The following is a 25,105-nucleotide window of genomic DNA, read 5'->3' as shown; positions in this document are numbered from 1 at the left end:
TTCCACATGTGAGATTCCTGCAGTATTTCCCTTTTTGTGTCTGGCTTATTTCACTTAATATCCTCCAGGTTCATCCATGTTGTCGAAAATGAGGGGATTTCCTTCTTTTTTAAGGCTGAATAGTCTTACATTATTTGCATATATACACTGGATATCACTTTTTTTTTTTTTTTTTTGAGACAGAGTCTCGTTCTGGAGTATAGTGGCGCGATCCCAGCTCACTGCAACCTTCACCTCTCAGGTTGAAGCCATTCTCCTGTCTCTGCCTCTCAAGTAGCTGGGACTACAGGTGTATGCTACCATGCCCTGCTAATTTTTTGTATTTTTAGTAGAAATGGGGTTTCACCATGTTGGCCTGGCTAAATTGAATTCCTGGTCTCAAATGATTCACCTACCTTGGCCTCCCAAAGTGCTGAGATTATAGGCATAAGCCACTGTGCCTGGCCTAAATATCACATTTTCTTTATCCATTCACCCATTGATGGATACCAAGATTGACTCCACGTCTTGGCTATTGTGAATAATGCTGCAATGAACATGGAAGTGCAGATACCTCTGTGACATACTGATTTCCTTTGGATATATATCCAGAAGTAGGACTGATGGATCATATAGTTCTTTTCTATTTTTAATTTTTTTGATAAACCTCCATACTGTTTTTCATAATGGCTGTACTATAATTTACATCCCCACTACCAATGTACAAAGATTCCCTTTTCTCCACATACTAACCAATACTTGTTATCTTCTGTCTTTTTGAATAGCCATTCTAACAGGAGTGAGGTGATATCTCACTGTGGTTTTAACTTGCATGTCCCTGATGATTAGTGATATTGAGTATCTTTTCATATACCTGTTGGCCATCTGTACATCTTCTTTGTCAATTCAGGTTCTTTCTCCTTTTTTAATTGGGTTATCTGTTTTGTTATTAAGTTGAGTTCCTTATATATTTTAGATATCAACCCCTTATCAGATGTATGGTTTGCAAATATTTTCTCCCATACTGTTGATGGTCTTTTCACTCTGTTGACTATTTCCTTTGTTATACAGAAGCTGTTTAGTTTGATGCAACCCCATTTTTCTATTTTTTGGTTACCTGTGCTTTTGGGGTGATATCCAAAAAATCACTGCCCAGGCCAATGTCAGCAAGTTGTCTCTTTCCTCCCTTTCCATATTGCACTCTTTGGAAAGAAGTCACTAGGCACAGCTCAGATTTAAAAGATGGGCAGTGGGCTGCGTGCGGTAGCTCACAATGTAATCCCAGCACTTTGGGAGGCTGAGGTAGGTGAATCGCTTGAGCCCAGGAGTTCAAGACCAGCCTGGGCAACACAGTGAAATCCCATCTCTATAAAAAAATACAAAAAAAAAAAAAAAAAATTACCTGGGCATGGTGGCACACACCTGTAGTTCCAGCTACTCAGAGGCTGAGGTGGGAAGACACCTTGAGCCCAAGAGACGGAGGCTGCAGTGAGCTAAGATTGCGCCATTGCACTCCAGCCTGGGTGACAGATGGAGATCCTGACCACCGCCCCCCCCGCCAAAAAATAAGAAAAAAAAAAAAAAGGTTGGCAGTGATGTTCCATCTCCTTGAGAGAAGATTATCTGCATAAATCTTTTGGAGTTGTTTTATATTAAAGATTTATCTATTCTCTCCCATTTGCTTATTTATCCAATCATTTATTTATACCAGTATGGCCTCATGGATATTTATGATTTTATATCACATATTATTTGTTTATATATTTATATGAGCCTTTAAATATATATATATATATACTGTATATTTTATTTACATCTATTTTATATATTGGATTACAATCTAATACTATGTTTTTTAGCTGCTCAAATTGTTCTAGGTTTGACCTTTGGGAGCTCTTTCAGTTGTCTCTTTGGTCCCTTTGACATCCCCCATCATTGTGTGTGGGGAGGGAGAGAGGGAGAGAGGGAGAGAGGGAGAGAGGGAGAGAGGGGACAGGGAGAGAGGGAGTGAGGGAGTGTGGGGAGGGAGCGGGGGAGAGAGCGGGGGGGGGGGAGAGAGAGAGAGAGAGAGAGAGAGAGAGAGAGAGAGAGAGAGAGAGACTGCATGTGTTATTTTCTTACTTTCTGGAACTAGAAGATACTACAGGCTCATATTGTTTATTCCCTGTCCCAGGCACAGAATCTCCTTTTAATGGAGAATGGTATTAGAAACCAAGATCTAGACACTGGGTCTTAATGTTTGACACTTTAAAATTTCTACATGAACTACTTCTATAGTAAATGAACAAAATTATCTCTTTAAGTATCTTCATTTTGTGGCATAAAATAATAAATCACAAAAAGGATGCTTGGTAATCAATCAATCTTGGTAATCAGTCTACCATCTGGCTTTCAGGTTTGACAGGGTCAATAAATACCCTAATTAAGTTCCCCCAGGGGAAAAAAATATTTATTTTTTCTGTTGTTGGGGGAAATGAGAAGAAATCTAGAATTAAATGCTACTTGTTTGCTATTCTATGCAATAAGGTATCCTCTTTTCTCTCATTAATACTAAATGATATTTCCTTGGTGTCAACTCTTAATTACCTGAGCTAATGGAAAATAGAAATATCAATCAGATCTGGCTTTGAAATACACTAGTGATGACTTATGGCAGTTACACCTTCCTATTTATGTTTAAATAGCATAGTTACATAGGATTATTTAGGATAGTTACACCTATCCTATTTGCATATCTTAATGTTACAACTAGGTTTTGTTTGTTGTTGTTGTTTTAACTGGGAATAAATGAGTCAGCTGAACACAAGCACAGCGCCTAGAGCTTCTTGGGCAGTAGGGGTACCTAGTGGGAAGTGAACAGATTTCTAGACATAACTAAATTGCCCACACTGGAGTTAATCCCATGCAACACACACTGGGCAATTCTTCACCTCAGCCTTCAACCATTAATCTGCAATATTAACAAATGGACTATGCTAATAAAATCTCTGGTGACCTCAGACTTTTTTAAAATAGATAACAGGCTGGGGCCAGGATCTAATACTGCTAATACTGCTTTTCTCTTATCTTTTTTTCACTTGGACTGATTCAGATTTATATTCAATAAACATTTACTGAGCCTCTACTATGCACCAGGCAACACACCATGCACCAGGCAGCACACCATGCCTAGTGTTTCCAATTAATCCAATAATGAGAAAAAATTAAGGGCCCTGTTTCCATTTTTCCCTTCCAGCAGAGCTGCTCAAGTTGATGGAAGGTAAGTCAAGCCTTTACACAATGCTGAAGGCTCAAAAAGTTTTGGAGAAACACATGGTTTAGTGTCCACGTCTATAGCTGTCTAATAACATCTTACAAAGAAAAGATCACAACCCTTATCCGTAAAATAAATACTGTGCAATCAAACCTACTTCTCAGGAAGAATGCATGGAAAACGCAGGCCTGGCACACACCACGGGCTCTTTAAGTACTGGCTCATGTTCATATTATGCATTTCATCTATGTGTTCATCCTAAACACACCTAGGAAACACCAAAACTGCCTCACTAAGGTGTTCATTGCCTTTCTTAATTGCCAGCTTTACTTTGTAAGATCCTAAAATCATGATCTTTAAAAATGTCAGTACCTACGTCCCAATCAACCTGTTTGATAAATAAACAACACATATTCATTTAAGAGTCATAGGCCAGAGGCCAAGTTCAGTGGCTCACACCTGTAATCCTAGCACTTTGAGAGGCTGAGGCAGGTGAATTACCTGAGGACAGGAGTTTGAGATCAGCCTGGTCAACATGGTGAAATCCGTCTCTACTAAAAATACAAAAAAATTAGCTGGGCATGGTGGCGTGTGTCTGCATTCCCAACTACTTGGGAGATTGAGGCATGAGAATTGCCTGAACCTGTGAGGCAGAGGTTGCAGTGAGCCAAGATTGCGCCACTGCACTCCAGCCTGGGCGACAGAGAAGACTCCGACCCCCCAAAAAAAGAGTCGAAGGCCAGAATGGATAGGTCATATTAAAAACAGTAACAGCTAATGTTGCCTAAAAGTTTATTTTATACCACGCACTGTGTAAATGTTGCATGACAAGCTGACAAGATAGGTATTTTAACTATTTCTAATTTCCAGATGAGAAACAGGCTAGAGAGGTGAAGTAACTTGTGTAAGGTTGCCATCCAGCTGGGCTAGGCAATCTGTCCCCAAAGGAAAACAATAATAGCAGCAGCAACATTATACTGCTGCAACTAAACATAAAAATCCATTCCTCACCTCACAATGCTGGTTCCTTTTCAAACAATGTCACACTGGGTGCAGCAGAATGAAATAATTAAATGTGTTCTTTACTAGAGATGCAAACTGAGAGAAGGGCTTTGGATACTTCTGCCCCCAAGATGGACTCCAAATTGGGACTTTCTGCTTCCAAAATATTTTCAACAATAAATAAAATCCATCAAAGACTCCCCACAGTGTTTAGCAGAAAGTTAACTCCCTGGCCCAGCCTGGCCCAGCAGCCTTACTGTAAGTCCCTTTACTCTCTGGCCCAACCTTATAGTTCTTAGCCCTGTAGAATGTCGTGGCTCACGCCTGTAATCCCAACACTCTGGGAGGCCGAGGCAGGCAAATCACAAGGTCAGGAGTTCAAGACCAGCCCGACCAACATGGTGAAACCTCGTCCCTATTAAAAATACAAAAAATTAGTGGGGCATAGTGGCAGGCACCTATAATCCCAGCCTCTCGGGAGGCTGAGGCAGAATAATCACATGAACCCAGGAGGCAGAACTCTCAGTGAGCTGAGACTGTGCCACTGCACTCCAGCCCAGGCGACAGAGTGAGACTCTGTCTCAAAAAAAAAAAAAAAATGAACACTCCAACTACAATGAACAAGGCCAGTTTCCAGCACACTGAAAAGTTCTCTTAAGAGTATTTGCACTTCAGGCTGCTTCTAGACCCAACTAACTTCTTGAGAAATCAGTTTAGAGGTCACTTATCTCTTCAAATAGGCAGAATTACTCCCATACTGATTCCCTAAAATGGTTTAAGAGATTCCCAACCTACTCCCTCCTCAACCTCAGCATTCTCAGCATTGGTACTACTCAATCACAAAAAGGCATGGCTAACAGCAATCCATTCTTTTAAATTAAATAGACCAGAGTTTAAATTCTGTTTTCTATTTTCAAACTATGTGACCTTAAGCAAATCTTTTCACTTCTCTGATGGGGTTTAACTGAAAAGATAATGCAAGTAAAGCACAGTCTGGCACACACTAAGTGCTCAATAAATGATAGCCATTATCATCATTATTCCCATTCTACAGATAACAAATTGAGACTCCAAGAAGCAAACCACTAAAGGTCACAGAACTGGTGAGTAGTAGGGGTTGGGTTGAAACCAGTTTTTTCCTTTGTTTGCAAGTCTCTACTGAGCGCCATGCTCCGCACTGAGGAGACAGTTGTGAAACAGACAGCAGTGCACGCTATTCTCATGTTGTTTACTTCTAGTAGCAAAGAAAGCCATAAAATCTTTACACAAATAAACTGCAAGAGTGCTTTGAATGAGAAGGGCAGGGTGTCTGAACACACAGGGTTTTAAAGCAAGTAACAAGGTCACTGACTTTTATCTAGAAGGTCAGGGAAGGCTTCTGTGAAGAGGCGGCATTTAAAGGAGGCAAAAAGGTGTTAGGGAGATGAGGGTGGCACCAAGCACCCCAGACAAATGAAATCTCAGTAGAAAAGACACTGAGGAAGAATGGCAAGTTCAAGGAACTAAAAAGCCAGAGCATCTGGTGAGACAGAAGATGCAGGCAGGGCCAGATCAGAGGACCACTGAAAGATCTGTTCAAAGTTTTGGATATCTTGCTTCCTTTCGGCAATGGAAAGGCACCAAAAGACTGGCTGCCCTTGAGGAAACAGCAGTGAAAGGCTCACTCTGACACCAACTCCTTGCGTCAGGGCTATTTGGCACTTTTTTCATTTGTACTTCTAGGACACGTCAACTATAGCCTTTTAATATTTGTGACCTGTCTGAAAGAATCTCCGATAAAGACAGACTACGTCACTTTTCCCTCTTTTTTTTTTTTTTTTTTTTGAGACGGAGTCTCGCTCTGTCGCCCAGGCTGGAGTGCTGTGGCCGGATCTCAGCTCACTGCAAGCTCCGCCTCCCGGGTTCACGCCATTCTCCTGCCTCAGCCTCCCGAGTAGCTGGGACTACAGGCGCCCGCCACCTCGCCCGGCTAATTTTTTATATTTTTTAGTAGAGACGGGGTTTCACCGTGTTAGCCAGGATGGTCTCGATCTCCTGACCTCGTGATCCGCCCGTCTCGGCCTCCCAAAGTGCTGGGATTACAGGCTTGAGCCACCGCACCCGGCCTTTTCCCTCTTTTTTAATCCCACAGCTGATGCTTTTATTAAAGCACCGATTATTATAGGTAGGTGTGGACCTCTTTTCACTATTTGGTCATAAATTTCTGGAGAACAGAGTAAATATTCATCTTCCCATGTCTCAAACCTCAAAACTCAATAAAGTTATGGACTAAAACAGACTCTATTTTGATAAGCTAAAAATTTGTTCTTTTTTTCTTTTTTGAGACAGAGTCACACTCTGTCCCCCAGGGTAGAGTGCAGTAGCGCGATCTCGGCTCACTGCAACCTTTGCTTCCCAGTTTCAAGCGATTCTCTTGCCTCAGCCTCCTGAGTAGCGGGGATTACAGGCACGTGCCACCATGCCTGGTTAATTTTTTGTATTTTTTTTTAGTAGAGATGGGGTTTCACCATGTTAGCCAGGATGGTCTCGATCTCCTGACCTCATGATCCACCCACCTCGGCCTCCCAAAGTGCTGGGATTACAGGCATGAGCCACTGCGCCCAGCCACATCTGTTCTTATATTTCTAGACTGGTGGGATAAGAATCTTTTTGCTAATTCATTCTGCCTTATAAAGATCACCTGAGGTCAGGAGTTGGCGACCAGCCTGGCCAACATAGTGAAACCCCATCTCTACTAAAAATACAAAAATTAGCTGGGTATGGTGGCGCATGCCTGTAATCCCAGCTACTCAAGAGGCTAGGCAGGGGAATTGCTTGAACCCAGGAGGCCACTGTACTTCAGCCTGGGTGACAGAGCCAGACTCTATCTTAAAAAAAAAAAAAAAAAAAAAAAAACTAAAGGGATAACGCATAAGGACTTAAGTTGCACTTTCCTTTTGCACCTTAACCTTAATAATAAAAAACACATTTCAGCAATGTGTCATTAAAAGTACAAGTTTTATATTTTAAGATAAATCACTTGTACAGTTCATATGCATATTTTTTAAATGTTAGTTTAATTTTAGCCAAGAACAAAATGCCCCAACAGAATGTCTTTCAGTGATTTTCCAATTCTTCTGAGAACTGTTCAGATTCTCTCTCTGAATATTTAATTACTCTGATAAGAGTAGGGTAACTCTTTGGGCTATTTATATTAAAAGATAGAACTGAGTCATAATCAATAGTTCACATGCTTTAAGATTTATTTTGGGATTTCAGGAGATGAGGATGATGAGATAAAACTATGAAAGTGAGATTAAGAATATGTTATAGGGTATGGTAATAATTTTGTCTGATCCACTTTCCACCATTCCGGGCCCTGCTGAGTCCCAAGAGGCTGACCTCTATGGGCAGCATCATAGACTCACCTGCTGGCCAGCTTCGAGGTAAGTCTGGCCAACAAGAGGCACTAGAAAAAGATCAAAGAGCAAAGAAAAAAGTCAGAGAGGAGAATATTCCCTCCTTGTTCCCTCCCTGCTCTGGGCTCCCTTTCTGGCAGTGGCTGAATCCCTCCAGTACTATAGCTCCTGTTTAACAGCCCATCCACTATGGCTCCAGCTCTCACTAGACTCTAGTAACACTATTTCTTCTCTTTGCTACTTCAGACCTAGGAGTGACAACAGCCTGCCATTGCTATTAGTTTCTAGGTGACAGAAACCCATGTCATCCTGAACTCTGCCCATTCTTCCGAAGATAATTCTTTCACTTAAAGTCTCTTAAACCATCTGAGTTGGATTCTGTTTCCTGCCAGATCTAAGAATGCAAACCATACACCTGTAAAATCAGCAATCTCTCTTTTGCATGTGAGCAGTTATCACAATGGTTATTGATCTTGCAAATTAATTTCTTCACACAAAGCACTGCATGGGAGCAGAAATGACACCTTTTAAACTGGTCAGTGCAGGAGAATACAGAGAGTGCTCCTGAAAGACAGCTAGCAGAATGGAGGGGCCAACGCTTATAATTCTCTAGATAGGAGTCTGTTACTTGTCAAGAATAAAATGTTTACAAAGAGATGCCACTGCCTCCTACTTCTCCTGGGTTTCCTCTGGCTGATGGCAAGGAATCAAAGTCAGCTTTGTATTTTCACACTGAATACCAAGAAGTTGTATCACTGCCTGGGGAAGCTGCCCTGTGTGTCACTTCACTTTGCTAGTTTTTCAGACCCAGGACCTGCTTACCACTAGCCCAGGCAGACAGGAAGAGAATCAACCATCTCCTATTACTAGCCACCTGCCTGCCATCCTTCCTTCTTTCTCTTTCATCCTGGGATAAATCCTTCTTCTGCACTAATGCAAAAGATGAACAGGATGAGAGAATTCTGCTGTGCTCAGCCTTGCCTGTCTCTTTAACAGTTCTGACCAGATTAGCACTTTTCTTTTTCCACAGGAGAGGACTGGCATATGCTTATACTATAATCTGCTTTGAGCTCCTTCTCTGGATTTTTCTCTTACCAAGGCGACCGGATTTGAGGTTAGATGTTAATTGAAATCACCTGGGAGTCTGTAAATACTCTACCTTGCTGTTACTTGGTGCAAGTAATCTGAAGGATACTATATTTGTGAATATTTGGGCATTCTTTTGAATAAGAGTGGATTTAAAGAATTTTTCCAGGGGGTTGATAAGAATTTATGGCTCATATCAATAAGTCACTCCAATAAGGACCCCAAACCTCTCCCTCTGCAACCAGCAGGAATTTGGAGCTGACAAGAAACAGTTGCTAAGATAAAGAAAGACACAGACAGATATAGACAGTTGTCTAAGAAAAGATGCTCTGCTGCAAATCAGCCCAGGCTGGCCAAAGGGCCAGGCAGCTCTCATCAGGCTGAAGGCAACACCTAGCAGGCAGTCTGACAAACAGTAGGATTAACAAAATTTGGCTCACACTATGTACCCATTTCTACCACTCTTCTACCCTTACTTCTAAGCATACCATTTCAAATATATTTTATTGGAGAACTCTATAAGCAGCCAGGGGGATATACATCAAATATTAATAGTGATATCTCTAGGTAGTAGAAGCATGAGTAACTTATTTCCTTCTATCTGTGGAATTTTCTGAGTTTTCTACAAACACTTATGATTTCTGTAATCATGAAAAAAATTTTAAACAAAAACCTCTGTAAGCATTCAGGAATTTCAGTTTTTCTGTAAGACCCAAATTTATGTAATTCTTGAAACTTAAAATCTAAATTACCTTCCTTAGTTTTGAGATTTAAGATTTTTCAATAGTACAATCATTCTATGGACTTTGTTTTTAAATTAAAAAACCATTCAAAATGTGCAAAACAAGAATGCTAAATTGAATTTAAGGTGTAAATTTTTTCCGGTATATGTCACAATCTTAACTGAGACAATTTAGATGCTTTAAGGTCAAAGTTCACTATTTTAATATTCTGAAGTACTCTTACTACAAATGAAAATACAACTATTTCTCTCTGTAAGAACGCCATGCAGATGATATCATATGCAGTTATATGGCTAAGAGACAGATAAAACAGACTAGTGTTTCCTCCACTACAAATGCTAGCCAATAAAAACTTTCCAGTCTACAGCTGATTAATACTTGACACCAGATCTACGGAAAAGAAAGCTACTCATCGCTGGCCGTTAGCTAAAAGAACAGACACACCAAGAAACCTGCCTACTATCAGATCAGGACCGCTGTTTATTACAACAACTGATTTTTCAGTTTAGTGCCATTTATAGTACAGAAAAATCTTTTCTAGGAACTAGCTTTCCTCATAATCTTTAATAGCTGAACATGTGTTATTCACTGTCTTGTAGTGTTGAAATATATTAACAGGGAATCTTGGAAACCATAAACATCTTTACTAGCTTCAGGAAGCTAGTAAATTTGAACAAGCGATTCCTTTAAACTGTCTTAATGTAATGGCAAATGGTCTCTTTTCTAACTTCGATCTGCAAATGATTTATAGTTATAACTACCACAATAATAATAATCAACAGGGTAGGGAATGGAGGACACAGAGAATGGAGCCTTAAATATCTCCTCTTAGAGCAGCCAGAACACTAAAAATGCCTTTGTGTTCAGTATGCTAAAACTTAAAAATGCCAGTGAAAAAAGTATAAGGAAATGAAAAATATTTACTTTTCAATGTAGAACTTTACTCGCATTCTTTTTAGAATTAAATTGAAGGATGCCAAAGGTTCACAGTATCTACAAAAACCGTAAGACAAAAACCAAACAAACAAAAAAATGCAAGAGGAAAAAATAGTTTTTGACTAGCGCTTATCAAAACATGGTTAGAAGCTGTAGAAATCAGTGCCTGAAACAAATTAGAAAAAGACAACTTTAAAACAAGTGTTAAATGTCAGAACAAGGTTCCAAAAGCTACAGAAGACTTGGGATGTGTCTATTTACAAAATGGTCTGGCCAAACAAGAACCACCATATTACCACTACAGACAAGTTTATGATCCAGACTACAATGAAACTTTAAAAGTAATGGGGGGAAAGAGCCTAACATACAACCCTGCTATTAACAGAAAACTATATGGAGACCTTAATTAAACAAAAGTGTCAACTGCTTCTCTCAAAACCTCTTGTAGTGATAGACTCGTCAGCAGAAAACAGACAGGACCATTTAAAAGAAGAGTCCAGGGGCTGAGAGGACAAGTGACTACATCACAAGGTGGTAATTACATTGTAAAGAAGTAAAAAAGGCCAGATCCAAGGGCTCCAAGAGGTACTTCAAACCCAGCTAATAGTGGCAAGAAAAGATGAGGTAAATCAGTTCCTCAACTGGCTATCTGTGGGGAAATAAAAAGATGCTGGGCCTCCAAGGCAAGAATAAACAACAGCAGCTATTAATTACCAAGGTGACTACTAGACACCACCATTACACATTGTCATGGTCGGAATGTTTATGTCCCCCCAAATTCACATGTTGAAATCCTAGGCTGGGCACAGTGGCCCACACCTGTAATCCCAGCACTTTGGGAGGCAGAGGCAGGAGGATTACTTGAGCTCAGGAGTTCAAGACCAGCCTGGGCAACACAGCAAGACCCTGTCTATTCAGAAAACACAAAAAATTAGCTGAGTGTGATGGCATGCACCTGCAGTCCCAGCTACTCGGGAGGCTGAGGTGGGAGAATCACTTGCCACTCAGGAGTTTAAGACCAGCCTGGACAACATGGCAAAACCCCATCTCTACAAAATATAAAAATAAAATAAATAAAATAAAATCCTAACCCTCCAGGTGATGGTAATAGGATGTGGGACCTTTTCGGGGGTGATTAGGTCATGAGGGCAGAACCTTCATGAATAAGATTAGTGCCATTACGAAAGAGTCCCAGGAGCTTGTTTGACCCTTCCACCATGTGACACCAGCTATGAAACAGGAAACAAGCCCTCATCAGACACAGAATCTGCTGGTGCCCTGATCATGGACTTCTCAGCCTTCAGAACTGTAAGAAACAAAGGTACGTTGTTTACAAACTACCCAGTTTATGGTATTTTGTTAGAGTAGCCTGAACAGACTAAGACACACACCAATGTCACTACAATAAGGGAACATTACTCAAATGAGGCCAAACATTAGTTTACCCATCTCCAGTTCAGCCTGGAAACTTCAGAATCCAGAAAAGAGGCTTCTGCAGTTAGTAAACCACTGTTCTAGAACCACCCTAAATGGGCAATCAGAACACCTAGGTTCTGCAATAGTCCTAGGCTGGAGAGGAAATCACCCTTTCTAAACCTTATCCTCAGCTGAAAAATAGAGAAAATATTTCCTCTTCCCTGACTTCAAAGGATTGGAATATACAATGAAACAGGAGGACATACATGAAAATGCTCTGCATAAAATCACACTGTATATGTACAGCATTTTATCATTTGAAGTGTGGTTTAACTCATACTTACAAAGGCCAAATAAATGTAGGTTGCCCCTTCAGCCTACAAGCTATAAAATCTAACATGCTTATTTTAAAGTATTAGCAAAGTTACAGTGAAAGCACTTAGACACAAGAAGACAGAAAAATAAATGCAGAGAAATTTGAGAAAATTTAGTGCAGAGACCACAAACTGTATTTATCTCACTGGGTTCTAAGAGGATCACTATACACTGGATAAAAATGTTTATAGTGACTCTGTCACCAACAAATGGTTAGAGTCTATATGCTTTTCTTTAAAAATCAGGAAAATGTATATTTCAGGAAAGATTATCATGTAAAAAACACATGTAGTACTGCACTTACAGTGGTAAGTACCAGTAAGGTTAAATGGAAATAGATGGTGTAGAGCCACAAGAATGCTTTTAAAGATGGGGGTTTAAGAATCCTTGGGGCCAGGTGTGGTGGCTCATGCCTATAATCCTAGCACTTTGGGAGGCCAAGGTGGGAGGATGGCTTGAGCCCAGAAATTGGAGACCAGTCTGGATAACAGAGTCTCTACAAAAAAGAAAAAAAAAATTTAATTAGCCAGGTATGGTGGCACACACCTGTATCCCCCACTTCTTAAGAAGCTGCAGTGGGAGGACTGCTTGAGGCCAGGATGTCAAGGCTGCAGTAAGCCATGACTGTGCCACTGCGTTCCAGCCTAGGTGACAGAGAGACAGCTTGTTTCAAAAAGAAAACAAAACCCTTGGATGTAGGGTTGGGAAGGAGAGGGGTGAACCAGGGATCATTATGGTGCTGCTTATATGTGATACAATGTCTAAACCAAGTCTACTCATAGTTAGTGGCCCACAGATGTTCAGATAGTAAATAACTGTTGGTTTTACCTGCCCTCCATCAATTCCCACTGCTGGGGAATCACAACTCCCCTAAAGGGTACTGTCTGAGTGAGGCAATAACCAAGGCACCTGCTAGGACCCAGTCTGGGCATGAAAGATACACTCTCAGTAGAAAGTGGGATTAAAAACTGCTGGAGAGGTTAGCTCTCCTATATCCTGAGAAGACTGTCTACTGAGTCCTGCTACCTGGATCCCTGAAGCTGCTCTAGATCTGGTTCACTCTGAAGCCTGATTCTTTGGCATTATTGTCACCACATCCCTCCAGCAACCTCTTTTTTTTGTTTAGTCAGATTTAGTTCCTACTGCTTACAACCAAAGATCTCTGGCTGATTAGCTGTTATACTGTGTCTAGAAGAACTGCATTTTCTTAAAAACTGGGGGGACAAAATTTAATTTGATTGGCAATTAAACCATTAATTTTACATTGAAAAGGGATACATTATAGAGTAGAATACAAAATTCATGTAAAATTTTAAGATAATGGATTTTGAGATTTTAAAAAACATGCTTCCTCCCACTTCCCACCATTCCTCTCTCCCTCCCTCATGCAAGTTCTTTAGTGATGGGATTAAGCAACACTGGTATAGAGATAAATTTTCCTTAACTTCTAAGATCTGTCCCTAACTAGATAAAAGCTCTAGGGCAGGTTACTTAACCTTTCTAAGGCTCACTTTTCATACCTTTAAAATGGGATAATACTACCTACATGTAGAGCTGTTATTCCAAGAGATAACACAGGAAACCATTTAGCACTGTTCCTCAGAGTAGTTTTATCAGCCATGGCAAACAAACATAGTTAATATAATAGAAGCAAGTTGGCACATAGGTTGATGGCTGCAACAATTCCCTGTAGGCTATCCTGTGCAATATGATTTGGCAGCATTTGCCATCAAGAGGAGGTATCTTTGTCCAACCCCTTGAATTTGAGTTGGCCTTGTGACTTGCTTTGACTAGCAGAATATGGCAGAGTGGTACTTTGTGACTCCTAAGCTTAAGCCTCCAGAAACCTTCCAGTTCTCATCCTCTTGAAACAAAGTGCCTCCACCTGAGGAAATCTGGTCTAGGCTGCTAGAAGATGAGATTATGTGGAGCTCAGAGAGATATCCCAGCTTGACTAGTTCTGACTCAAGACTTGAGAGGACTGCAGCCACATTAGTGACCTCAGGCCAGGCACTACCAATGGAAGAATTGCTCTGCCCTAATTATGAGGAAAAAAAATGGTATGTGTTTTAAGCCACAAAGTTTTGGAATGGGTAGTTAACAATAGATAACTGACAGACATGCTTCATGAATTATCATAATATTTCTATATTTTATAGTCTATTCACTTCCTAAATTTTCCTATAACAAACTCTAAGGCCCAAAGTCCACAAAAAGTCACTATGTCACAGCCAGATGTGGTTACGTTTCTCATTCTTCAAGGCTAGATCAACGTTTCTAATTTCATGTAAAAATGAACTGTATCTGTACCAGAATGAGGGGTATAGGACATAGAACATACTCCAAAGCCAAAATAACTGAAGTGAAAATTTGCTAAAATTATCATAGTTAAACCACAAAGATGCAGGTGCAAATAAAGTTGAGTTGCATTTGAAGGTAACTGGCTAAGGAAAAAAAGGAACAATTTAATTGATAATTTCATTAAAGCATTAAATTATAAACGGTTTTGATTTTTAATTTTTTAAAAAAGATTATTATAATCTGTTTAACAATCAAAATTAGTTTTAGATTATAATTTAATAATTAAAACAGATTCTCCCCTGTAACAATTCTTGCTCCTGGCATTTTCTTCCATATAATTCAAAGATGACCAAAATCCTATTCTCAAAGTTCCATCTTATACATAGTCTCATTATATACCCTTTTTTCCTATGAATAAATATTGACTGCATTATGCTTTTTAAAGATTGCAGCATATTCCACTACATGGATAGACCCTAATTCACTTAATTAATCCCTCATCAATAGGTATTTAGATCACTTTCTATGTTTTGTTATTATTAAAGGAGAGGTGAGAAGTCTGGAACATACATCTGTGCATACTTCACCAACTGTTTCTTTAAATTCCTAGATGTGAATTTATCTTTTTTTCTTTTTTTGTACTGACTTTGGCTTCATATTGCTCAAACTGTCATCCAAAAGATATGTACCAAATTTACTTTTTTTTAACAAGAAGGAAATCCTTAAATGCTAAAAGAACACATTTTACATCTCTAATATCTATATATAAAATGGCAATTTTTAAAATTGCATTTTATCTCTATCTAAAATACTGACTCATGCCTCTTATACTGCATTTACTGTACATTTGGAGGGGGAAAAATCCTACAATACCCAAATAATTTCTAGTGGTTTTATTTTCAGCACAATGTTGTTTTGAAAAGGTAAACTCCAAAAAGAGTGTACTTGCTGCAAAATAAGCAAATCAGTAGAGAATGTTGAAAAGCAGGAAAGGAAGCAAAAAATAAACTAATCAGTTAGATCAGTTACCAGGTCATCAAATCTGCATCCTTACACAATGGCCAGGAGAGAAAGGTAGAGAGAGTGAAAAGGTGAAACTAAAAGCAGCAGCCCTCAGAGCTTCAGTGATGGCAGGATGAAATTACACACAGACGTATATATCTACATGCTCTGTACACGCCAATCCTGGAGCTAATCTCCAGGGGTTAGAACACAAGAGGAATCTTTGTGTGCTTTATAGAACCAAACATCATGCAGAAAGGGAATGGGAAAGACTAGGATACACATTTCCTTTAGGGTAAGAAGGTCTAGTTAGCAGCTTGAGGGGCCAGTATCAATTACTTCCCTTCCAGGGCAAAGAAGGATTAACAGGAACATTAAGCAAAAGACAGCTCCAAAAGCACCGATTGCCTTCAAAAACCATCACATCTGAGAGGGTCCAATCATCAAGCTCTATTAAAAAATGGGCAAGGTGAGAACACCTAACAATAAATAAAATTAACTGGTGATAGAATCATGCATGTGCTAAGAAGTAAAGGCCACACAATATGACTAATAACAACTTATTGACTAAAGTTTCATCCTATCCAAAGAGATGAGGGCATTAGATCAAACTGCCATACCAAAAGCAAAGTATGCTAAATAAAACAGCAGTGTGTGAGCACACACACACATACATGTGTGTGCATGTGTTGGGGGTGTTTGCTTGGCAAAGCCACAAATCTATCCATCTAATATTCTAGGCAAGGATTCTGCAAATTATGGCCCATGGACCAAATCTAGCTAAGATTTTTATACAACAGGAGCTAAGAATGACTTTTACATTTTTAAATGGTTGAAAAAAATAAAATATGATGTGACATATAAAAATTGTAAGAAATTCAAATATCAGTGTCCATAAACATTTCTTGGAACACAGTCACACCCATTCATTTATATCTATGACCATTTTCCTGCTATCATGGCAGAGCTGAGTAGGTGTAGAAACCTGGATGGCTGGCAAAGTAAAAAATATTTACTATATGGTCCTTTACAGAAAATGTGCTGACCTCTGTTCCAGGCTATAAAATCACATAGTTTTTTAAAGGATCACAGCTCTAAACCTGTGCAGGCTTGTTGGTTTGGCCCCTGACATATCCAAGATTTTAATATAATCTGCCAGGCCAATAGAGAACGCAACCCCATTAGCTAAGAACAATGGAAAAGTCCAATAGGTTGTCAAGATAAGATATTGGGATACCTGCCTACGATAACAAGAAAATGTAAAAGGTTTTTCTGAGTTGAAAGTAAGATGGTTCCAGAAGGTTTAAGTGGGGACAAGGATGAATAAAGGTATTCTCTTTAAAAGGATGTGTAATATCTCTAGCCGGATGCGGTACTTCACAGCTGTAATGCCAGCACTTTGGGAGGCCGAGGCAGGTGGATCACCTGAGGTCAGGAGCTCGAGATCAGCCTGGCCAGCATGGCGAAACCCCATCTCTACTAAAAATACAAAAATGAGCTGAGCATAGTGGCACATGCCTATAACCCCAGCTACTCGGGAGGCTGACGCACAAGAATAGCTTGAACCCTGGGAGGCGGAGGTTGCAGTGAGCCAAGATCATGCCACTGCACTCCAGCCTTGGCAACAATGAACCTCCGTCTCAAAAAAAAAAAGATGTATGATATCTCCTTCTAAAGATGAGAATGTAACTATCTTCAAAATGGCTACCACTTTCTGAGTACTTACTAGGGGCCTAGGACTAAGCAAAGTTTTTTGCATTTATTATCCCATTTAATGGTCATCTCCTCTAGACTCAGAGAAGTAGACTGGACCAAGTTAAACACAACCAGAGAGCTCAGGAAATGAGAATCAAGGCCATATTCAAAGTCTAAAGCCTGTGATCATAACCATTTCCCAACGTAAGGGAAGAAGGCATAAATGATCGCCACAAATAAATGACAGGAAAGGGAAAAAACTATAGAAATAGTAGAAGCAAGTTTATTTTTATGGCCATAAGCATTATACAGTATTTTATTTATATATCTCACACTTTCTTTTGACTCATAATGCCCTCTCTTACTTCAGCATTTAAAGTAAAATATGATTCAGTCCTGCCAGACCCTTTCCTATTGAGAAAAATCAATACATGTACCCAACTGTGAAGGCATTTTAAAGACGGCAGAATTAGACAACTAAAGCGATAAATGTAACTTCTACCCATGAGCTCCTTAGGTTAAATGCCAGCAGAATTAGACAACTAAAGAACTAAGGCGATAAATGTAACTTCCATCCACGAACTCCTTGGGTTACCTGTGAAGGTCTCAAAACGAAAGGGGTGGTGAAGCACTTTTAGGAGTGATGGCCTATAAAGCACATGTGCAGTATTTTAATTTTTTAATTCAGATTATAAGTGAAGAGAAAATGTTAAGTGGAATCTTGCCCACAGAGAGAAATACAATGCTGGTGGGTGGCTATTGTTTCTTCCTGCCAAGCAGCATCCATGTCCTCCACTCTGCCAAATAAACCATCATTTTCCACTTTCCTCTAAGTATCTACATTTGGGGACCACTCAATCCTAACTCATTTTTGAAAATCTTTTTCTTAAAAAAAATGTTTTAAGTGTTAATATCTTCATCACACCAATTTGGAAATAATATACTTGTTATCCTATACCATTAATATACATGTTTCCTCAGATGTTTATTACTGGTTCCCCAAATCTGGCTTATAAGTCCTTCTTGTGGGCCAAAGAGGAGCTAAGATTTTTTTTTTTTTTTTTTTTTTGAGACGGAGTCTCGCTCTGTCTCCCGGGCTGGAGTGCAGTGGCCGGATCTCAGCTCACTGCAAGCTCCGCCTCCCGGGTTTACGCCATTCTCCTGCCTCAGCCTCCCAAGTAGCTGGGACTACAGGCGCCCTCCACCTCGCCCGGCTACTTTTTTGTATTTTTTTTAGTAGAGACAGGGTTTCACCGTGTTAGCCAGGAAGGTCTCGATCTCCTGACCTCGTGATCCGCCCGTCTCGGCCTCCCAAAGTGCTGGGATTACAGGCTTGAGCCACCGCGCCCAGCCAAGATTTTTATACAGGAAACTTCTAGCCAGCCTTGCGACAACTGTACTAGTTAGCCATATCCAGATGAGGAACTGAAGAGTTAAGCAGGGTAAGTAACTAGAATAAAGGAAACCAAATTTGAATTTTAAGTCTTTTTTGACTCAAACTGTGTTTTCCCAATCATGTTCTACTGTCCTGCCAAGGCACAAACACATTTTCTTAGAATGATTCTCTTGGAGTCAAATTTCAAATTTTCTGGAGAGAAGAGAGTGGAGCTGAAAGACCCATTTACTCCAAGGGCTGGTGTAAAGATAAAATCTTTGCTTATCTACCATCGAACTATCTGGTCTGAATTGATATAATTTTTTAAAACCACAGCCACAGTGCATGCAGGACTAGCATGTCAGACCAGGCTGGCTTATCAACTGATAGGCAGTGCTTTGCTGTGGGAATAAAATGGAAGTGCTTTTATACCTCTAAGTCTGAAGACAACTTTATTTATTTATTTATTTATTTCAGTGTCTTACTCTGTCGCCCAGGCTAGAGTGTAGTGGTGTGATCTCAGCTCACTGAAACCTCGGCCTCCTGGGTTCAAGTGATTCTCCTTCCTCAGCCTCCTGAGTAGCTGTGATTACAGGCACATGCCACCACGCCCGGATAATTTTTTTTGTATTTTTGGTAGAGATGGGGTTTCACCATGTTGGCCAGGCTGCTCTTGAATTCCTGATCTCAAATGATCCACCCGCCTCAGCCCCCCAAAGTGCTGGGATTACAGGTGTAAGGCACTGTGTCCAGCCTGAAGATAACTTTAAAAGGCAAGTAATGAGCACATAGATCTACTTTTCAAAATTGTTGTTTTCTCTTTAAAATGGTCATTCTGTGATGGCTCATGCCTGCTGTAATCCCAGCACTTTGGGAGGCTGTGGCAGGAGGATCACTTGAGGTCAAGGATGCAGTGAGCCATGTTCATGCAATTGCGCTCTAGACTGGGCAACAAAGTGAGACCCTGTTTCAAAGGAAAAAGGAAAAAAGAAAAAAGAAAAGATTTCTAAATTCCATTTTATTCAATAAAAAGATGTGTCTCTAATTTTTTTTTAAGTCCTAGATCTCTTTTCTAAAACAACTACAGACCCTCTTCCAGAAAAATACACATACACAAAAAGTTTTGGTCACAACTACAGGGAGTTCAGGAATCCCCTGAAACCGACCCTTGGAGGGTCACAGACCCCCAGGATAACCCTTGTTCTAAAAGCATATTACAAAAATCCTTACATTATTTCATGGGCCCAGAATAAAGACCATATAGCTAGCTCTCTCATCATTTTTTATATTTTCAGAAAGTAAATATCAAAGAAACACAAATTTTTCTTAACTAGTCTTTCATGTTCTAAAAAAAAAAAAAACTGAAATCTTATGACTCGAATAAATCAATAAATATAAGGTCATACAAGTTCAAAGTCTGAATCAGTTTTCTTAAAATCTGCTACTTCCATTTCTGTGTTTCTGCCCATAAAGATCTTCCTTGAAAAGAAGAAACATTAGAAGGGTAAGGGCTTGAGTCTTTGCTACTTTAACATTCATCAACAGGTTAATATGTAAAAAGAAGACCACTCCTAACGTTTACTAAAAAGATGTTCTCTCATATACACGAGATATACAATATGATGAAAAGACAGTTCTTAAATGTTCAACGAATAGATCTGTGTGAATGCAATTGCAAGTAAAATCATGTAGCTGACAAAGCAGATTTTAAGAGTTCATAAAGGCTCAAATTATGTGTTTCTCACCACTTGAGTCAAGCACTTTCAGGCTGGACACAATGGCTCAAACCTGTAATCCCAGCCCTTTGGGAGGCTGAGGCGGGAGGATCTCTTGAGCCCAGGAGTTCCAGACCAGCCTGGGCAACATAGTGAGATCATGTTTCTACAAAAATAAAAATGAAAAACTTAGCCAGGCATCATGGAACATGCCTGTAGCCCCAACTAGTCGGTAGCTGAGGTGGGAGGATCGCTTGAGCCCGGGAGTTCCCGGACGCAGTGAGCCCTGATGATTGTGCCACTGCACTCCAACCTAGGCAACACAGGAAGCCTGTCTCAAAAAAAATAAAATAAAATAACTTTCAGGAATGTTTATTTTCAGGTACAGCTCAAACTTTAAAGTCTTTCAAATTCCTCTTGGTCTTATTACTCTAGAAAATTTCTAGCATCATCTAACAAAATTATAAGTTATCAAATGAACTTATAAAAATGTTTGAACAGTATTCCATCTATGAATAACTGACAGAATATCTCACGAAAATTTAAGTTACAGGGGACTGTGATACTTTCCCATGAAAATATTAAAGATTATTTTAAATAGCTAGATACTATTTAAAATCAGTATATAAGAAATGTTTCAAAATCAGTATTATAAGATTAAGAAACACTTAAAAAAAGAACATTTCAGCACATGACGATTACTTTCTAAATAACTATCCCCACCAAAATGCAACCTGGTATTGTGAACCCCAATCAATCGACAATTTCAGTTTACAATTTGTAGTACTTAAGATTTAAAACAGTTCTTCACTTAGAGTGCCCTGTCTCCTAAAACAAAGGAGATGAACAGGCTCTGATGCCTACCTACAGCCAGCGTTTAGGTCAGTATTTTTTCAAAGTCAGGGAAACTTCACACCCTAGGGGAGGGCAAGTTACATCTCAGAATCTTCACATAAAGTAATTTTTGTCTTTGTGACAAAAGTTAAATTCTTGAGCGCTAATTCTTGAGAGCACTGTAATGGTATTATTGAAGTCACTGGTCTCACATAAAATGACTAAAATTGTACATATTTCTTGCTAGAGGTTAAACACACTTCACTTTAATACATTTGCATCTGCAACTTCTCTTTGAAAGAACTGGGGGGAAAACAGGGATAATGTACCTAAATTTAGTAAGGAAAGTGAAACAACCAAATTTATCCCACACAACTTCTTCATGCCGGATATGAAGATGCAAGATCTACTTGGGGGACAGGAAAATTGGAAAACAACGATATGACTGAATAAAATAACAAACCTGTGTCAACTGAGACATGATCCTGGTGCTAATCGTATCTATCCCACTGGAGGTCAAATCAGTTGTATTGGTGCCTGTTTCCTCATCCACCTCTCACCACCTAAACGTGCCATTTACGAGAAAGCTATCGAAGTTGAATCAAAGTGATTGTGAAAAGAAATGCCAATATAATTTGCAGTGTGCTCCAGACAACTACACGCAAGGCAACGTTTCTCATTGAGCACCCCCGCCCCCACTTTCAACTTCCCCTTAAGATAGGGACAGTCACATAGACATTTTTTGAAAATCAAAGAGAAAAATAAATAAAAGCACCCCATCATGATCACCGACGAGATCCCGACTCTGTGGTGGAATTGGGTGCCGGGTGAGGACGATAGGCACACGCTCCTGGTCGCTCCGCGAACTCCTCCGGGAGGTCGCCAAGTTTCTCTTTCACCCTTTTTCCCGCACCCGCCGAGCCCAGGAAGGAAGGGGGCGGCCGCAGGGGCCGGAACCGCGCGACCTGGAACCCGGGGCCTTTTTTGACTGCCGGCCGCGCCCCGCGCAAGTGTCGGCGTTCGAGACCCGCCCCGGCGCGAGCGGGCGCCAACTTCGCGGGGACCCCCAGCGACGCGCCCCCTTGGTACCCCTAGTCCCGCCTCTCCCGGGCTCAGCCGGATCCGGGCGTCCCCGTCACCCTCCCCACCCCCCAGGGAAGCGAGCCCACCCCTAGCAGCGTCACCCTGGATGGGGCGGCGGGGCCGCAGTCACCTTCCCGGAGAAGGAGCTGGGGCCCCGACTTCGGGCGGCCCGCAGCCCCCGCCGCGTCCCCGCAGCCCTGGCGGCGTCCGGGCGAGCTCACCTGGCGGCTGGCTGCGGCCTCCGGGGCGGCCTCTGGGCGTGGGCCGGGCGGGGGCTGCAAGGGGGGCGGCGGGAGCCCGGCCTGCAGCCGGGGCCGCCGCCGGCCGCCTAGCCTCACCCCAACTCGCGCCGGCCGCGGCCGCCCCCGGGGAGTACCGGGAGCGTGGGGAGCGCGGGTCCCGCGGCGGCGGCGGCGGCGGCGGCGGCGGCGCGGCGCGGCGCGGCTCAGGCGGCGGAGCAGGCGGCCGCGGGCGCCGCCGCCTCCTCCTCCATGGCTGTTTACCCGGCTGCATTGTGGGAGTTTGACCTCCGCCGCCGCCAACCGCCGCCTCAGCTTGCGCCGCCGCCGCCGCGCACGCCATGGGAGCCGTGACTGATGGTGAGGCCCCGCTCGCTGCCACCCGCGCCCGCTGCACAGTCCATTCGGCCTCCCCGGAGACCCCTGGCCTCCCAGCCCGCTTCTGGGAACCTCTCGGCCTCCCCCGGCCGCTTCGCCCGAGCGCTTCGGCCTTCCAGACCTCTCCCGGAAGCCCCGGGCCTCCCCGGCTGCTTCCTTGAGTCGTTCCTCTCGCCAGAGGCCGAGCGCCCCTCGGAGCCCCTCGGCCTCCCCCGCCCGCTCTCCCGAAGGCAGCGCGGGGCTGTAGGGTGTGCCGGGAGCGTAGTCGGTGGGCTGGGAACACACGTGGGTGGCCGAGACGGCTAGAAGCGGTGCAAGGGCGGGTGGGACCGGAGGGAGTCCGGGTTTGTCTAGGGGCGCGGTGAGGGCCCAGGAGCCGCGAATGGTGGGCGGTGGTGCCGGGCTTGGGGCTGGGGGACTGGAAGGTTTGTGGAGGACTAGGAGGGAGTGGGAGCTCCAGGGATGGGGCGGGAGTTTCGGGACTCGTCTACAAGGGGTGTCAGGATACGGAGCGTGACACCTGGAGGGGTCCTGGGGCATATTGGGAAGGACTCACAGACAATGGAGTCGATGGCAATGAGGCCTTGAACTGCGAGTGGATTGTGGGTGACAAGGAGTAGGGAATTATTTATAAAAGGAATACAGAGGGATGAGGTATCTGGAGGGTAATCAGGAAGCGTACCTGGGAGATTTACGGGGGTAAGGAGGAGCCAGTATAGTGATGAGAAACCATCTAGGGTAGATCAGGAGGATAGAAGATGTGTATGTGTGTGTCGGGGAGGGTGATTTGTCAGCTGGAATGGATTTAGAGGTGCAAAGACTGGGTTTGTGGACTGTCTAAGGGAGATGGTCTATGGAGTGAGAGCAGAAATAAGGTGACACTTTGGGGAAAGGGGAAGGGCGCATGATTGGCAACTGGAGGGAGAACCTACAAGTTATCTGATTAGGGAGGAAGGAGGTCCTTTGATATCTGGGAAGGGGAGATCTAGGGCTCTTGGGTGTTTTTCAGGAGAGGGTGACCAGTAACTAAATGCCCGTGGAGAGGCCACTTCTGAAGAGTTGAAGACCACCAGGGTCTCCACATTAAAGGGCCTGGCCATGGGAAGAACAGTGATAGGCCCAAATTTGCAGACTGATAAAGAGTAGTGGAGGTCGAAGACTACTAAAGACCCAGGAACTTCATGTGGAATTTCAGCTTTGCTTCATTCCAGTTTCATTTATTTAGTGGACATTTATCCTTCCTGGACTAGGCTTTGGGATTACAACCCAGAACCAACAAGCAAGAACTTTTCCCTCTCCAAAATTTCGGTCGGAAGGGAAAGAAACATTGACTAATGAGTTTTAAGAGTGACAAATATTACCACAAGGAAGTACAAGGTTGGTAACTGTAGGAACATGTAACAAAGTTTATTTATCCAATCAGTAGAAATGAGAAAGCTTCCCCAAAAAAGATAATCCCATTTTTGAAGAATAAATAGATGTTGGACTGGTGTTCTGGGTTGGTAGCCACTTGTACAAAGGCCCCAAGATGTTGGAAGAACTCAAAGTTGACAGTTATTGCTAGAATTTAGAAAGTTATGAGCCAGAGATTTCTAAGGGCAATGGGAAGCCATTAAAAGTTTTAACATTGGTGGTGTGCTAATCAGATTGGCATTAACACACACACATGGCCGGACACAGTGGCTCACGCCTGTAATCCCAGTGCTTTGGGAGGCCAAGGCAGGTGGACCTCTTGAGCTCAGAAGTTCAAGACCAGCCTGGGCAACATAATGAGACCCCATGTCTACAAATACAAAAAAATTGGTCTGGCACAGTGGTACACACCTGTGGTCCCAGAGCTTGGGAGGCTGAGAAGAGAGAATCACTTGAGCCTGGGAGGTCGAGGCTGAAGTGAACCATGATCGCATCAGTGCACTCCAGTCTGGGTGACAGAGTGAGACCCTGTCTCCAAAAAAAAAAAAAAACAAAAATACATACACACTGTCTCTGTTATGTGCAGAATTATTAGAGGAAGAGAAAATGAGCTAAGTTTGCTTACCACTTACTAATGTTTACATGGTGCTGTCAGGTAATATTCTAACTGTTGTCCCCATTTTACAGATGAAACAGACACAGGTTAGCTTGCCCAAGGTCGCACAGATAGTAAGTCGTAGAAGGTCAAAGGCAGGGAGACCACCTGAGGAGTTCCCGCTCTTCACTATTATGCCTACTGTGTCTCCTACTTCTGCAGTGGCCCTAGTGAGAGACAATGAGGACTGACCAAGAGGGAATGCAGAGAAGAGGACAGGTGGGAGG

General features: G+C 42.1%; 2 protein-coding genes across 15 annotated transcripts in view; one reads left to right on the top strand and one right to left on the bottom strand.

Annotated features, from left to right (window-relative positions):
• The window catches only part of ATXN7 (ataxin 7), a 143,838-nt gene extending 121,134 nt beyond the window's left edge, over nucleotides 1-22,704 (bottom strand). For 3 of the 11 annotated variants that reach the window (XM_033210329.1, XM_033210331.1, XM_033210330.1), the window contains exon 1: nucleotides 21,886-22,075. The gene's annotated coding sequence lies outside the window, so the exon portion shown is untranslated. Of the gene's footprint in view, nucleotides 1-21,573; nucleotides 21,783-21,885; nucleotides 22,177-22,279 lie in introns of those variants that run through there. The other 8 variants (XM_033210328.1, XM_033210324.1, XM_033210332.1 and 5 more) reach the window with 8 other exon arrangements.
• Nucleotides 21,877-25,105, top strand: part of THOC7 (THO complex 7) — a 31,268-nt gene continuing 28,039 nt past the window's right edge. Inside the window, exon 1 of one of the 4 annotated variants that reach the window (XM_033210342.1) lies at nucleotides 21,877-21,937. In XM_033210342.1, the coding sequence (XP_033066233.1) occupies nucleotides 21,892-21,937 (46 nt within the window). In that variant the 5' untranslated portion in view covers nucleotides 21,877-21,891. Of the gene's footprint in view, nucleotides 21,938-22,174; nucleotides 22,196-22,628; nucleotides 22,793-24,060; nucleotides 24,188-25,105 lie in introns of those variants that run through there. The other 3 variants (XM_033210347.1, XM_033210345.1, XM_033210344.1) reach the window with 3 other exon arrangements.

Source organism: Trachypithecus francoisi, unplaced genomic scaffold (genome assembly GCF_009764315.1).
Source record: "Trachypithecus francoisi isolate TF-2019V2 unplaced genomic scaffold, Tfra_2.0 Lachesis_group0, whole genome shotgun sequence".
In the NCBI taxonomy this organism is placed as follows: domain Eukaryota; kingdom Metazoa; phylum Chordata; class Mammalia; order Primates; family Cercopithecidae; genus Trachypithecus; species Trachypithecus francoisi.
Note: the sequence above shows the minus strand (reverse complement) of the source record. Positions and strands in the feature narration are given on the sequence as shown.